Genomic DNA, 16,581 nt, shown 5'->3' with positions numbered 1-16,581 from the left:
TAACTCTGTCAAACAAAACAGTATGGAGAAATATATTTACAAACAAGACTACCAAGTTGAAACTGTTGTACATCTAGTGGGCAACATCTTAACTGTACTGCATTGTCTGAGATGACACAAGAAGGTGCAAGAGTCAGTAATTATCCGGAAAAACCAAACTGTGTTTCTCCTCCATTCTCTGCACAGTGGCTGCCACTGTGATGAATCTACACCTCCTTAGCATTGCTACTGAATAAATTGGGGGGGGAGGGGATGAAACAGAGAGGAAGGGGTAATGGAATAAGGAGTGAGGGCGGTTTGGCAAAAGACAAGTGCTTTGAATAATGAGGGTTGAAAAGAGTCACCCTGCAGCAAGGAAATGAGTTAACATTGTTTCCCCTGAAGCAACGGTACCTTTGTAAATGGTTTCCAGAAAAAAAAGGGGGAAACAGTTAGATGAAGTTAAGTAGATTTCCTTTTGGGATATACAGTATGTGACTAAATTCACGCTCTCTCCTCCTTTTGAAGGTCTTTATAAAACACAGGAAATGATCACCGTGTTGTCGTCCTGTTCTTATAACAGATAACTGGTACAGGTCAAACATTTTAATCTGCTAGTGCCACGCAGAACAGAAACATAGCAGCAGGTGTAGTCAAGACTTGTGGTGTAGTCAAGACAACGTAAGACTAAGAAGGGATTACCATCAGAGAGCTAGCACGTACTGCGAACCCCTACCATGATAATTAAACAGATAAAAATATCTTCATATTTATCAGCTCAGATGATGTGAAAAATGAAGGAAAGGCGAGAATATTGAATATCCTCTTCCTGTTTGCTTTATCTCGGGAATCTCCAACAGTCATCAAACATTTCAGAGAAGAAGCACATAACAGCTCATCAGTTCCACTGTGTATTCAAACTGGAATAAAAGAGGAAGCGAAAGGAAAATATTTCTCACACATCAGGCAGATGAGGAATCACAAAGGACAGATTTCCTGTCTGAAGCTCATGGCCGGTGGCTGTAAATGGCCATATTCCTCTTTTCTGTCTGTGACAGCAGTGTCATGGCAACCAGCTGGACAGTGTGGAGATGGTTAGAAAGATGAGTCATGGACTGAACGCACTAGAAATCCCGGCTTTCACAAACAAGCCAAAGAGAAACTCCGATAACGAGTTGTTCCTAAGGGATGATTCATTTTAGGTGAGAAAATCTAAATAAATTTAAAATACAGTTCAGCAATGAAATTAGGGCAATATTGTCGATTTAAGTCATGATAAGGGCCAATACTTTTACTACATTTCCCAATGCCAATACTTTTCAATCAGTAAAATATGTCCCAATGCATTAGTAACACAAGCAGAATCTGATATCTCATCAAATAGTAAGAATCTAGCCATGTATTCAATGTCAACTTTTGATACTTGATATGTTTGAAGACTCGATACAATGGACTTGTTTGTGTTGATACTCAAAAAATAGTATGGTTCAATTTCCAGCCTTAGTTGTGATATAGCTAATATATTCAAAATCATGTAGAAAGTTGAGCTGAAAAGGTAAGTCGATCAACTGAATATATATAAATAATGTAGTACATTTTTAAGCCTAACTGTGCTTCCAGCTTTATTTAATGCTGGTTTTCTTAGTTCTCCATGAAAGTAAATTGCATCTCTTTGGGTTGTGGAGTGTTGGCAACTTCAAGAAGTCGTTTTGGACTTTGGAATTTGCAATGGACGCTTTTTGTTATGTTTTGTAGACCGAGCGATCAATACAGAACAAAATTGTTAGCCGATAATTACAATAATTGTTAGTTACAGCAACAGCAAACTGTGTTCAATTGTTGGTCATGAAATGAGACACAAGAAACTTATTTTGTTTAATTTGGGCAACAGAACTCTCAAATGTGCTTTTCTGAATTTTACGTGATTATAAATGAAATAACATTGGGTTTTCAACTGTTAGGTTAGATAAAACAAGCTATTTAAAGACGACGCTTTGGACTTTCCCAGAGATTAATATTTTTACTGACATTTTATAGATGAAGGACTGGTTGAAAAACAACTGCCAAATTAAACTAATCAATGATTTCAACAATTGTTTCCTGAAGCCCTGAAGCTCATCACGATTACAATTCTACTGAAAGTAAAATGAACATACTGAATTATTGTCCAGCACTAAATGCAATAATGGCAAAAATGAACCAAAGAGAACATAAAATTGTGAAGCAGGACAGCCGTGTGCAATGACAAGCTAAATCAAGACCCAGGCCTTTTTGGAACAGGGGGATGGCAGTGAAAGAGGCCCCCAGAAATGGCCACAGTGCTGGGACAGCCGGACAGGCAGTACACATAGCAGTAGAGGCAACCAGTGGGACTGGAAGTCTAATTAAAAACACAGCGCCTTAACAGCAGCTGTGGCCCGGCCCAAAATGGAATCACACTCAAAAGAGGGGGAGCAAAGAAAGCCGCAGACCGGGAGGTACAGCGCTATCAGGACACGGAAAGCAAGTTATATTTTCCTGTCATATCTCAGCACAGAAGTGTCTGCTGAACTTTTGAAACTCCACATCCACACACTCAAAGAGAAACTCACACAGAGAAACTCACACATAAACTGCTTTCAGTTTAGTCAGACGCAGCAGAAAGCTTGTAGATTTATCAGGATCCTTACCATGACGGGCCTTTGAATCCTCTCAGTCCTCTCCATACCTCGTTTGCCACGCTCGCCACACCGAGGCAAACCAAGGGGGCAACGCCGGAGTCCACAGACAGAGTAGTCTGTATGTGTGTGTGTGTGTGTGTGTGTGAAAGATAGTGGTTACCAGCGTGAGTATCTGTCAGCTAGTTTGACAAGAGTCATGTACATGTACGTGTGTGTGTGTGTGTGTGTGTGTGTGTGTGTGTGTGTGTGGTGTAGGATGGGAGAGAAAGCCAGAAAAGAGTGCCGTATGTGTGAAACTAGGAGAGCCGTCTCTTAACCTCCAACCCCTTCACACACCCCCTCCCGCCGTCCCCCAGCCCACCCATCTCCACAACCCAAAGGAACGTGAACCTTGTGTTGAGGAAGGGAGCTGGAGCTGGCTGGGGGTCGGGTTGCAGGACTTGTGCTACATTTGCAAACTGGGGAAATATATTTAGCCATGGCCGGGCAGAAACAGGGACATGAACACACTGAGACCCAGAAGGAGGCTTGGTATGCAGCCGTCAGCCATTCAGTGTGCCTGGCTGACGTGGGAGAGGGCTGGTGCAGTGCCCAGGGAAACCCCCACCCCTCTCTTTGCTTCATTCCTCTCAGCCTCTGTTCTGATCTCATTCTTCCCAGCCCCTCTCTCTGTCTATTTGTCTGTCTGTCTGTTGTCCGGAAAATGGGTATCAGGCGAAGGCTTAATAAGGTGGGGGGGTGTCAGTGGTTCAGTGCAACAGCAGTGAAATGAGAACATGAAGCTAAATGATGGAGCTATAACACTTTGAAGCAACTGGTGCTTGACTTTTTAAGCCTTCATAGTATCTAATTAAGTATTTAATTGCAAACATACGTTAATTTCTAGTATACTAATTGCAAAAATAGGGCGGTGTACAGGCACATAGGTGTGGTTGGAGGGGTGGTGGTGGTGGTGTTGGGTTGGGGGGGTGTCCACCAGAGGGCGACCTCTGACACAATGAAAGGGGTCCATGGCTACAGATCTGACCGCCTATTCCTCTCTTGTAGTAGCTGATGACAACACAGTCATCAGACCCACCAGCTGGCTCCTCGTACAGCCAGACACAGCAGCAACTGGGCTCCGCTGGGATTCATATGTCAGGACTGACAGGAGGACTGCTTGCCGCTCTCCTGCATCAAAACCCTCTAAACCTTTCACATACACTGTATGTCAACCAAGCCAAGACGTGATCTTTGTCTATGGAGTTTTACCTATGCCTGAAAACGTTTTGCACCTTTAAAAGTACATCTATTTACCATCTATTACACTTGACTGTTTATGGCATTTTTAAGCCTTTGGTAGAGAGATGACAGTACATCTGGGTAGAGAGAGATGGGGAATAACACACAGATGGAAAATGGTGGCAGTGTTCTGTTTCACAAATTATTGCCACTTTGCCACTGCCAAAGTAAAAATTTGCATGGTATCTTGCATGCTCATGCATGGGTCACAATATGACATTTGCTTTGAATAGTCAAATGTGTTGTTGTTGCTTGCACCCTAACCCCTAGGCCACCAGGACACCCAACAACAAAAACAACTGCACATTAACTGCAAATTTTACATGTTAAGAAGTTTAAATTCATTTACAGGTGAGCTGACACTGAGCTGTTTGCTGTATCCAAATCTAGAAGCTTGTCCACATTTGATACTTCAAAATGGGACTTACTTGGCCTGCCCCATTTCAAATGGCTCATTTCCACTGCATGGTACGGCACAGCACAACTTACTTGAAACGTATGTGTTTTGGTTCTCCATTGGCAAAGGTTGTGGATGTTACTTGGTACCTGGGACTTTTTTTTGTTATCACCGCGATCATGGTTCGACCTGAGCCGAGAGCTGAGAGAGAATTGTCACTAGAATCATCACTTGCACAACATGGACATCCTGCACAAACCCACCATCAATAGCGACCACAATTAGCGATCTTATTCACTCGACCCAATTTTTTAAAATGGCAGCCTGCTAAACTACGCCATACTCAATTGACAAAGTGCAAATGTTCCCCTGTTTGGCTGCCGAGGAAAGGATCCATCGAGGGTTCCTGTGTTTGTGTCGCATTGAAGATGATGTCACGCCAGTTTCACGCGGCGTCGCTATGAAGATCAGCTAAGAATCCCACCCACTTTGAGGGGGTACTACATCTGCAGAGGAAAAATATTCAGTCTGAGAAACGTACCAAAAAAAATTAGGCTAAAGACTCCTCAAACTGTGTCAGGGAAATTAAGAGTGCACATATCCTTTTCAACGCAACCATCACAACCATAATGAAGTATGAACTGGTCAAGTCGTCCTCGCCAAATCTTTTAAGCTGGGAAATATTACAATAGACAATGTTGTATTTATCAGGAAATGGTGGTTTTCAGTCAGTAAATGTATTACATATTAAGTTGCTGCAGAGTCAAACTGATGGCAGCTCTGCTGTTTATTCTTGTTGGCAGCCTGAATGTATTGTTGATTACAGGGCGTTACAGAGAAAGGAAATGTTACGTTAATGCTGTGTGATTAATTAAGTCCGATAAAATATTCTCTACTTATTCATTATGTTTTGGTGAAGTGCATCTTGTCATATAAATGTGGAGCCTATCATTTACACTTTCTCAGCAATTTGAAATAACTTTGTGAGTCGACGAGGATCTGAAAGGACCACTAGTTTGAGTTTTTATGAGTCTAGACTGCATTTTTTGCTGTCGATCATGACAGCCTCTCTGATTTTATTTCATATTGTAATGCTAAAATGTTGTGTATGGGCATGTGTGTGTTTTCTAGTTGTTAATTATAAACGATCAAGATCCAATTTCTAATAAGACAAACACAAAATGTTTTCCCTACATACTCCTGGAACGACAGCAGACATGTTACCAATTTTACAAAACAGCATCAGACAGACAGACTATATTGCACACCTGAAGATGGAGCGTGTTTTTGTTGAACACTGACACACAAATCAGCACTGCGCAAACACGTAGCCTGCACCCACCACACACACACACTCGCGTGCACACACAAACACATCCAAACATCCTCTCCTTGGTCTCTCCATCCCACTGTGCCTGCACACGGAGGGAGATTCAGTGGCCCGGTTGCCATGGAAACCAGGCTGAGTGTACCAGCCAGCTCTACCGTTGGCTGATTGTGGCTCTCGTGTATTTGTGTGTGTGGTGAGTGAGTGAGTGTGCTCTTGCGTAGGTGTGTGTGAGACTGCAAAGCCTATACAGGGCTCTGCTTTGAGTTGTTCAAGGGAAGGCTAAAATAGGCTACATATACAAAAACCTATAGAGCTCCTGCATGCTTCTTTTTTCTGTGATTAAATCTTAACATGGTTTCAGAAATTGCCTTCATCTGTAGAAACACTCAGATATAAGTAATACATTACATGGCTAAGCTACTAAATAAAATTTTAGATCATACGCAGCATTTGAACTGTTTAAAATCGCTGCTCTTTCCACTGCTAGCCCTGATGAGTGCCTGTGCAATAGCAAGAGATAGGGGAGCTTTATCTCAGGAAGCGTTAAATCATCCTTACTATGGTTAATGAGTTCCTTATACCGTGTGAGCAATTATGAATCCTGCCTAACCTGCAGCACCCAGTGCACGTGGCCCTTCGGCAAGCGGAGTCACAGAGTTAATGAAGGACATGGCAGTGGGAAGGGTGATATGAATAGGTGAGGATGCAGCCAACCTTTAGAAACCACAGGAAAGCTCAGCTCCCTGTGATCACCAATAGCGATGGGATTTCCCCCCCCCATTTTTTTCTCAAGCTACACCAGTACTGAACAGGTAAATGTCATTCAGCGCGGGGCAAACCATTTCCTTTCACAAATGAAGAGGTCAGACGGAAAAGGGGGACTCATTTAGTATGGCTTTGAGAAATGTCATGTCCAGACAGGACTGCAGCGCGGGTCGAGAGCGTGTGATGCCTTAACCCCACCTCCTAAACTCCCCCGAGGAGAAGAAGCGTTCCCATCTGACAAAGAGAGGCTTCTTGATCCCTTCTTAGCCAGAAAATGATGGTGAACAACTGACAGGTTTTGCCAGCTCCTTCTGTCAGAGCTAATCAATGTATCTGCATCTATAGACCGGGGTGAAGTCAGGGTCAGAGGGGAGTAGGGTGGGCAAGAGTCTAACACCTGGGGACTACAATCACATCAGAGCCCTGGAGGAATCTCATGCTGATGTCTTTCAGCTCCAACTCTGTGACAATAAAGCTGTGTGTAGCTGTAGTTACAGGGGTTTAAATGTTGTTACTGGAGATGTTATCAAAGCCATTTAAATGCGTGAGATAGAGTACAGTATGTGGGCTGCCTGCGACAAACACACAGGTGAAGAGAAATAGATATGCCTCATTTAGCAACAAGAAAATAAAGGGTTTTAGTCTTCTCAGTCAGGGTGGAGAAATCAGCAAAGAACTACATCATGGAGCAGTAATAACCCCTTCAACTCTACAGTGAGATCAATTTTCCATTTATTATAGGTGCAAGAAAGTTTATTTTTTAAAGATTATCCTTTGGCCTCCTGTGTGCATGCTTCGGATTCTGAGCATTTTCATTCATTTTTAAACCTCATATTTGTTTGATAATCTTGCAGGCGATTTCACTGTCGGCACTACTAATAATGCAAATTATGCAGAAAATGATTTATCCAGAAATCTAAAAACCTTTCAAAGGCTTAGAATAAAATTGAGTTGATTTTTATTCTTTTGGAATAAGAAAATCACAGACATCTGTGAAAATAACAGCACTTTTGGAGAAACTTGTTTCAGTACTGGTATATAATGGTCATCAGATATTGTTTTTAGCTCATGAAAAAAAAACTGGGTGTTTAATAGATCAATCATATGCAAGTTTGCAAATAAATGTTGTGAGATGTATAGTTCCGTATGTGATAGACTGCAAAGTAGTAGATTAATCGATTAGTCGAAAAACATTTGCTGATTCCAGTTTCTGAAATGTGACAATTTGTGTTTTTCTTAGTCTTTATCACAATTTTCTGACATTTTGTAGCAAAATGATCAAATCAAATAAATCAAGAAATTAATGATTAACTAATTACTTGTTTAGTTTAAGGAATTTACAAATTCAAAGGTGATGTCTTCAAATCGTTGTTTTGTCCGATTAATATTTCAAAACTTAAATTACTTATTTCTAAACTATATTAAACTGAGAAAAGCAGTACCTCCTGACATTTTGAGAAGCTGGAGACTGTTTCTGCTTGATAAATGATTGGTCACTTACCAAAATTGTTAATGTGTCGGCTAATGGATTTATCAATTATTCATTACAAGCCATGCAGGAAGGATTTTTTTACTTCATCTACGTAATAAAATTTGAATTTGAGAGAAAAATTATAATCAAACTACAGCTGCAAGGCGACAAAACAAAGCTGTTGAATTCCCAGTATCAAAGGTCTTCACATTGACTCCATTAAACTTTTATTTGAGGAAAGTTGAGACTGAGTCTGGCACATGGATTAGCAGTCTGGAGGAAGGATTAAGTCTTAAGTGTTACCTGTCGGACAAAGCTGTTCGAGGTGGTGTCAGAAGAGGTGCTTCCGTCCGAGCGCTTAAATCTGCTCTTCCTCTTGGCGTACTTTCCCTGAAGACGGAGATGATGGAGGGCAGCAAAAAAGTAAAGAGAAAAACACAAAAAGTTTAATTATGCTGCTCCATAATAACTTATCTTGACATATCTCGTACAAAACCTTGTTTCCGGGGAGCATGACAGCCATTAACATTTGGCATTGCATTTGTAAAAGCTTCTGAATATGATCAGGGAGTCAGATAAAACCAGAGATAAAGAAGTACGAGTCCCAGACTGGAGAAGAAGTCAAACAGAGAAAATGTGTCCAGTGTGTCCATGAACAACCTTCATTACTTGTCATTTTTCATGTTCTGATGCAAACTGGGACCTTGTAATCTGATTGGCAGACCCCTGGCAAATGGCCTATCCGGGTTGGGCAGAGGCCACACATTGCATTATGAGCCCACCCTGACCACATTACCATGGTTACACAATGCCAACTAATCACATTTGTAGGCAATCAGGAGACCGTGGCTGTGTTGTTATTCCAGTGTGAAAAACAAGAACTGCTGGTTAAGATAATGTTTAGAAATACTTTTCAGAGCTACTACACACCTATGTCTTTACAATGCTGGAATAAGTAGGGGGTATAGCTCAGTGGTAGAGCATTTGACTGCAGATCAAGAGGTCTCTGGTTCAAATCCAGATGCCCCCTGGTTTTTCTATCACCAATATCATGATTCAGTAGAAGAAGCTCATAATAATACAGATTAAAGGACTATCATGCGGCTTTTGTGTTTTAAATCTTATCACCTGTACTTAAAGGTTTAGTTTGGATTTCTTGAAGTAGGATGGTATGAGGTATTATCCATTGTCAGTGTATTACCTACAGTAGATGCCCTGGCCTGAGTTCGGAGAAGCGGACATGAGTACCTGCACAGATGCTAAACAATGTACTGCTGTGGAGGGGGACATATTTAGAAGATTTTCACTGCTTTACCGTCCTTTCCGACTGATCTAAAGCATTAAATCACTCTCAAGCCACCAGACTCCTTTATTAAATCGCTCTCTTAAAAGCCACAAGACTAACAAAACACAAATTTTACCTCTACCTGCTGCTGCCACAATTTATTAGTTTGTTTGTGTTATTGTTCCTCATCGGAAAGCGCTTTCTGAGGTAAAGGGGTGAAAATACTCTAAAAATACTACAACGACTATAGAATAGTGAACATTGAGTATCAAAAACTGTCACGTATCAAAAGAAAGTCTGGTCAGATTCTAAGTCGTGTTTATTTGGGCAAAGTTCTTATATGGTTGCATAGGTGTCATTTACACTGGGGACGCTGGGGACATGTCCCCAGCACATTTTGAAATGGCTGATTTTGTCTAAAAATGTTATGCGAAAATGCTTTGAGAAAGATTTATTTGCACAATAACAAAACATGCAATGCAATTTAAATATAGAAGAAACAAATGCATTGTCCAAAAAAAGTAACTTAAGCGATGAAAAAAAAAAACAAGCGGCTGATTACAGCATTATTCTGTTATATTTTAATATTTATGAATTGTCACCTGCCTGCTGAATTTTTTGTTTGGTTTCCCTTTATATAAATAAAAACATTTCCACCTCATATATTTTTGCATTTCCTATTTCTTCAAAATAGTGTTAAAAATCTTCTCGTCTTGTTCTCGAGCATCGCCACGTCTCGTGAACCAAGTGGATCATCACACCTCTAATCTGAACCCTTATGTCCTCACCACTTTTCAACACAAAGTGACACCCTTGTATGGTTGATAGTGTGAGGACAACATTAAGCACTGAGTGAGATGTACTGGCATATTTTGTTAAATGGAAAGTATGGCTTTGTAGAGAAACATGTTAATATTCCTCAAGCTAATATAATGAAAACAAAGTATTGTAATCAGTAACTACTCAGGTATTTTACTGCCATTGGTGCTGAACATCTTCAAATGATACTCAGCCCTAGTACTGACATGGAGTATTTAAAAATCTAAAAGAACTGGGCAGTAGGACTATGTTAAAGTTATGTTTTCAGCATGTATTCTATTCTCTTTGCCGGGATGCTTTGGGTCCACTTTGGTAAAACCGTTGACACACACTCACTTATAGCTAACCAACCAAACCCCCCCTATACCCCCACCACACACACACACACACACACACACACACACACACACACACACACACACACACACACACACACACACTGCACACCTATGTAAACAATGAATATCACCAATCAGCCTCCTCTACTCACTGTCACTATCACTGTCACATCACGTACGACAGGGCAGACCGAGGCCTTCAGATGAATGACGCCGTCCAGCCTGCCTTTAAACAAACATGACCTGTTACAACAGCACCAACTGGTGCGAACATAAAAACACACACTGGGAGGTTTCCAGTGTTCACAGATAAAAGGAAAAAAAACACACATCTGTTATACGGCCTTCTCCAAAAATGGAGCTCAGGAATTAATTTGAATTAATTTGGAACCTCCTGTAGCGCAAATAACAATGTAGGCCCGTGTGCCATGCTTGATTTACTGCTGTTGATGAATAGGATAAATACACAACAGGATGTTCCGCCCCGTCTGCAAGTACAGTTACTGGCTTTTTAATGTTAAAACAACATTATGTAAGATTTGGGTTTTTTTTGCAATTTGGCGTGGTGTGGACAGCTGTTCATGTGCATTTGTTACAATTACATTACTTATGATCAAAAACTAGTCCACAACTTTGCTAACACAGCCAAACATCCACCAGCACAAGACACAGCGAGCCAGTGAGTTATTATTTACTAGTCCAGCAGCAAGAAGGCCAGCTCAGCATCTGTCTTGCATCCTTTCAGCTCTTAAAGCTCATGCCAATGAGTAAAAGCCAGTCCGATATTTACTCCTCTCCGGTCTCTTGCTTGGTCACTCTTTTTTTCTCTTTCTCACTTCCTATGATAATCTTGTTCAGTCTCTTCGCAGCCTCTGCCATGATATCTATACTGTATACCATTGTTGGTATTTCATAATCATTGTTATGTACCCTTGTGGTATTTCGTCTACCATTGTTGGTATTTGATAAGCATTGTTACCTGTGGAAATATTTGTATATTATTAGTATGTATGTAATGAATGTGTGGTTTTGACTTGTGCATCCACTGTTTCTAAATGAGGTATTATTATTATTATTATTATTATTATTATTATTATTATTCATATTTTTCTTTGAGATTATTGATGAAGGAAGCAGCTATTTTTTGTATGTATAAATTCTTTGATAGACTGGGGTGGGGTTTAATAAGTTTTACTTCTTCCCACTCCATTTCAAGCATAAGTGTATAAGTTATTATTATTGTGTATCTTTTCTGTTGTCACACTATTTTGCTTGAAATAAATAAATAAATAAATACTGAGTTAGCCTCTTCTTATAACTAAAGTTTGCTGCTGAAGAGTCTTGTTGGTGTGTGACTTTGGGTGACATAAAGCATTAAGCTGTTCTCACGATAGGTTTCCTGCCCAGGCTTTCAATGCTACATAGTGCAATACCAAGCACTTCAGGCCGCTTCTCCCTATTACAAGTCAGTGTACCAGCAAACTGATTTTGAAGCTGTTATCTTGAGATAAACTTGCTGCATAATGTTGCTTTAAAGTTAAACTTTAGGTGATCAGAAAGATGTAGATGAGCAACTTTACTTGTGGCTTAGCTGAGAATGATATAATGAAAAACTAGAGGAAGACATCACTGTTGGCAAATTTTTCCACCTACACTAACTGAAAAGATGCCCAAGAATCATGAGTTTTTAGAAAACGCCATGAGCACTGATGACTATGCAGAGATGTACTGGTTAGGTTGTGTCCGTTTCTAGGGTTTATGGTAAAACTGCATATGCAACTTAGCTAGACAGCTGTTTTTCAAGGTTTGCTTCATGCAGGAAGAGGTAGGCCTATAGTTGGGTAATCTATTAATTTGTTGGAGGGATTTTCTTCATAAAGGAGAGGTTCACAATATTTCAAGTTTGTCTTGAAACAATAGTCGAATGAAACAGTGTTTGCTTGACTGACTCAGAGTGATGAAGCCTCATAAGCTTCAGATAAACCATAGAGTATGTGCTTTTGCACAAAACGAGGATTGATGATCCCATTTCTTTGTATTTAAAGCGCGTTAGGAAGGGATCTATGCAAAATCTGTTGTTTTTATGGACACCTGCCTATTGTTTTAAGATAGAAATTTGCAAATAAATCCTTTAAGATGTAGCCAAACTGTAAAGACTGCATTTACAACCAGCTGAGATCAGAGACATGTGAACCAGACCTCCTCCAAATGTCGACCGGCCAATCCGATCTGCTTACACACTTGAATTAACATGTGTTTCGCCTCCTCCAGATAGAAATCTCATGGTAATACCAGGTGTAAATGGCGTTTCACTCACCATCTTAATTGCTAAGATCTGAGGGTGGAACACGATCAGGCAATCAAACAGGTTGTAAACCAATCCCCAGTTCGGCTATGTAGTCTAAGACAAATTATTTGGAAGTAAAAACAAAAGGAAACACACCCCAGATACAAAGATATTATCCACAGCTGTGTAAAATGAAGGACGTTATATCAAAGTTGAACCAGGAAGTAGCTCTGCAAATCCTGATTGTGGACAGTTTTAGTAATTGTTTTTTTTACGTTCGCCTCTGTTGCCTCTGGCAAGTGACTTAGATAACATGATTATCCTGTGGAAGAAGCTAAATTACTAACATAAAAATTATGTTTCTTCTAAGGATGTTCTGGTGGCAAATGTATGCTCTGCTGTCACAAGTTAAAATTACATCTAACATGATGGGTGCGGGTGCGGGTAGGCGTGTGTGAGTGTGTTTAGAGGGGTCTCTACGATTGGAACCACGATGGGGCGAGTTCCTGTCAACAAAGGGCAGGGAAATGCCAGAGGAAGTGAGGAGGGGAGGCTTCCTGTTGGTAAACATCCTCCCAGATTAAGTGTATAATTAAAGAGGGTGTTGAGCATGAGCAGGGGCTTTAAACTGGAAAGCAGGGAGCGTGGCGCGTGGAGAGTGGGTGGGTAGTGGGTGCCTATGTGCCTGATATCATGACTGTAAAATATAAATCGCATTACACTCTTCCACCCAGAATGCTCCCTTCCACCCAGAATGCTCCGTACATTATTCTGCTCACAGATATCCACACTGTAATCTGACGCCGGTCAACAAACACGATCTTTAATCTAAGAGACCCTCGGGCGCTGAATTTGGATCAGATGTTGGCCCATTTCTTCTTCTGTGGTGTGGTGCCTGGGTAGAAAATTCAGACTGTCTCCTTCAGGATATTAGAAATTCTGTTCCCTGCTTGTCTCTCCACAGCAGGGTTATATATCCACAAGCATGACCCGCTGTAGGTCTGCATGAACTTCATATCTAATTGATCAGAGGTGCCACACACACATGCATACATAGAAATGCAAACACACCATTCCCCCGCTGCCTGGCACAAGGAGGGGGTCCATCTGTTTCTCACCACAGCCTTGCTAGCAGATAAAGATCTGACTTCTAAAAAAAGACAGGACGAGGTGAGATGGTGAGAGCAGGATGGAGATAGTGGGACATTCGAAGTGGAGGGAGAAGGAATCAGGACAGCTGAGGGGGAAGAGAGAGATGAGAGGGAGCTGGGAGGAGTGGGAGGGAAGAGGAGAAAGCAGCACTTGGCATGGTTTGAAGCGTTGGTTGTCTGTGGTGAGGTGTTTTTTTTCTTTTCTTCTCCTTTCTCCAGAGAGACAATGACTGAGCTCAGCGTGGGTGTGTTTGTTCTAGATATTCTCATCGTTTTCTTTTTTTTGTTTCATCCATTTAAACTGTTATGACTAAACATGCCCACAACATCATGTCACTTCCTAAAAGCCACAGCCTATTTGTAGCTGTAGAAAGAGAGTGACACCATCCATGAATTGTAAATGAAGGACAGGAAAAAAAATCAATTCACCCGAGTTGATTTTTCTTTCTTTTTTTTTTTGAGGGTGGAGGTTTGAAAAACACACCTGATGTCAGAAACTCCTAAATAAAGTCCAGTCACTGTTCATGTCAGGTCTGAAAGACTTTCTTCCTCTTTTTGTGATTCGTGTGAATCCAAATAAAACTCACATTCATAAACATTTAGCGCAGCGTCTGCTCGGTTAATTAATGATTAATTAAACAAAGGCGTGTTTTTTTGTAAGGACACAATGAGCGGACAGCATAAAAACAAGCGTTACATCATTTCCTCACATATGGTTACATATGGCAGACTTACCAACACTATATTACCGGCTAGACACAGGCCAAGGATGAAATTGTAAATCAAAATCCAAAGAGCAGAACAACTAGAACATTTAGCCTAATCCATTTCTGCCTCCTTTTAAAATCTGTAATTAGATGAATTCCTGTCTTTAATCAGAGCATAAGCATTTATTTATTTGAGCAAATTAGGCGACTTAATTGCAGAACAACCTGTTAATCTTCCGAAGTGAAACAGCTTAATCGTTATAAAAAAAAGAAAACACCTTTTTACTATAAACGTCCGGCAGTTTGCGCAGTCTTCTCCTTTTTCTGTCATAGTATTTCTGCTTTTCTTCCGTTTCTGTCCCTTGCTCTTACCTGTGTGTGTGGATGATGGTCGAACATGTCCATTTGGATCTCCTGGGTTGAGGTCGAAGGCGTCCTGGACATACTACTTTTCTGTACCATTTGATTTAACTTTTTAAAATCTATTTTCAGTTTCGTGTGTTTATGATGCTGTCGACAGACTCATCTTTTTATTTTGTTTCTCCAGGGGAGGGTGAAGCCGCTGATGTATCGGAGGTGGCTGGTAATATAATGGCAACAGCTGCCTCCCTCCGGTCTATAGCGTTACAAACTGGCGCACCAGGCTTTTTAGACCAGAGTCAAGTCAGTGGGATGATGCAGTAACACATCTGGTTAACGCTTTCAAAATAAAAGTGTTAACCGTAAACTAAATGTAGTAGCCTAACTAGGAGATGCCATCCATCCATCGTCAACCGCTTATCCTGTATTATATTATATTATATTATATTAATATATGTGCAGGTCACTATTCCTTTAGAGGGTTATACAGATGTAGACTGACATATTAACATTTAGATCACATTTATATTTATACACATTTGGATAAGTTAGGGTCTGTAGTTTACCAAACATTTTATGTGTGTTATATGTAGCATGAAACACACATGACCTCCACTAATGATGGAGACTTATATGTCTGCCATGTTTTATTTCGTTACAATAATTTTGTCCAAAGAGATTTACAAAGAATGTCAACAGTCATTTGGTTCATGACTAGTTTATTAAATAGCATACATACTATTAGGCCTGTATACATTATTGGAACTTTTGGGCGATAATACCTGGTAGGCTAATGATGATTATAGCAATATTAATGGAAATATTAGTAGTCATGGTGATATAAAAAAACCAAAACATAAATGAAGATTATTTTGAAGGCAGTTTCCTCTTACTTCCGGTATGTTTGGATCCTTCTTAACGTCGTTTCTCTCTCTCCTGTGTGCACTCCAGACTCCAGCTGGGAGCCGAGGTCCACGCCCCACTGAACAGACCCCACCTTCACTTATCCATCGATTGATGGGAGAACAACAGAGCCGCGGTGGTGGAGGCGTTAAGTGAGGACAGACTGCCAGGCCGAGCCACTGGTCCCCACACTGGGATCCAGAGACCAGAGGTCCTGGAGGGCTGTGATGGAGGTTGGGAATAGTTCAATTTCACAGTTAGTTTGTTGCAGCAGCAGGAAGGCTCACTATCTGATGTTGTTCTATTCTTGTTCTTTTCATAATGTTGACCCAGGGGCGGGTGGGATTAGGGTGGCTGAATGTTTCAGGGGACCAGAGCTAAACCAGGGCCCTGAAATATGCCAGGAATTATAGATATTTGCAGCTTGATGCCCCTGGGTGAGTAGTTTTCAGAGGCCCCTGATTTTCTTGCTCTGGTAGAAGGAGACAGCAAATAGAAATGTTGCCTACTGGGGATTATATAATATAATAACATTTACACATTAAAAAATAAACATGGATGCACACAGTAAGACTGGTTCTGTGCTCCCACAGAAGATTGAATATAGCTTATAATATAAAATATTTGTCCCTGGGTCTCAACTATGTGATAGATGTCAGGGTTTGTAAATGTGTCCAAAAACGTATATGGTATAGTAGTAGAAACTGTGGCCCAATGACCACACAAAAACAAACAAAATAAAGAAAATTTAATCCTGCTGTCACTCTCAAATTTGTTGACAACTCCTAAATAAAACTTGTTTAAAACATGCATTCATAGATTTTTTGGCCTCTTGTGGAACAAGCTGT

The 16,581-nt window shown here is 40.7% G+C and overlaps 1 protein-coding gene and 1 non-coding gene across 9 annotated transcripts in view; one reads left to right on the top strand and one right to left on the bottom strand.

The window, feature by feature from the left end:
* The window catches only part of cacnb1 (calcium channel, voltage-dependent, beta 1 subunit), a 32,431-nt gene extending 17,353 nt beyond the window's left edge, over positions 1–15,078 (bottom strand). For 7 of the 8 annotated variants that reach the window (XM_038704953.1, XM_038704959.1, XM_038704965.1 and 4 more), the window contains exons 1-2: positions 14,843–15,078; positions 8,187–8,273 (exon numbers count right to left, since the gene is read on the bottom strand). In XM_038704953.1, coding sequence (XP_038560881.1) covers positions 8,187–8,273; positions 14,843–14,932 — 177 coding nt within the window. In that variant the 5' untranslated portion in view covers positions 14,933–15,078. Of the gene's footprint in view, positions 1–2,648; positions 2,971–8,186; positions 8,274–14,842 lie in introns of those variants that run through there. The other variant, XM_038704981.1, reaches the window with a different exon arrangement.
* On the top strand, positions 8,842–8,913 carry trnac-gca. Its single transcript has one exon. It is a non-coding gene; the product is annotated as a tRNA-Cys (tRNA).
* Positions 15,079–16,581: the final 1,503 nt, after the last annotated feature.

This window comes from Micropterus salmoides, unplaced genomic scaffold (genome assembly GCF_014851395.1).
Source record: "Micropterus salmoides isolate LMB-PRFRI ecotype aquatic unplaced genomic scaffold, ASM1485139v1 Ms_hic_scaffold_10, whole genome shotgun sequence".
Taxonomy (NCBI): Eukaryota; Metazoa; Chordata; class Actinopteri; order Centrarchiformes; family Centrarchidae; genus Micropterus; species Micropterus salmoides.
This window is presented reverse-complemented; position numbering and strand designations above follow the sequence as displayed.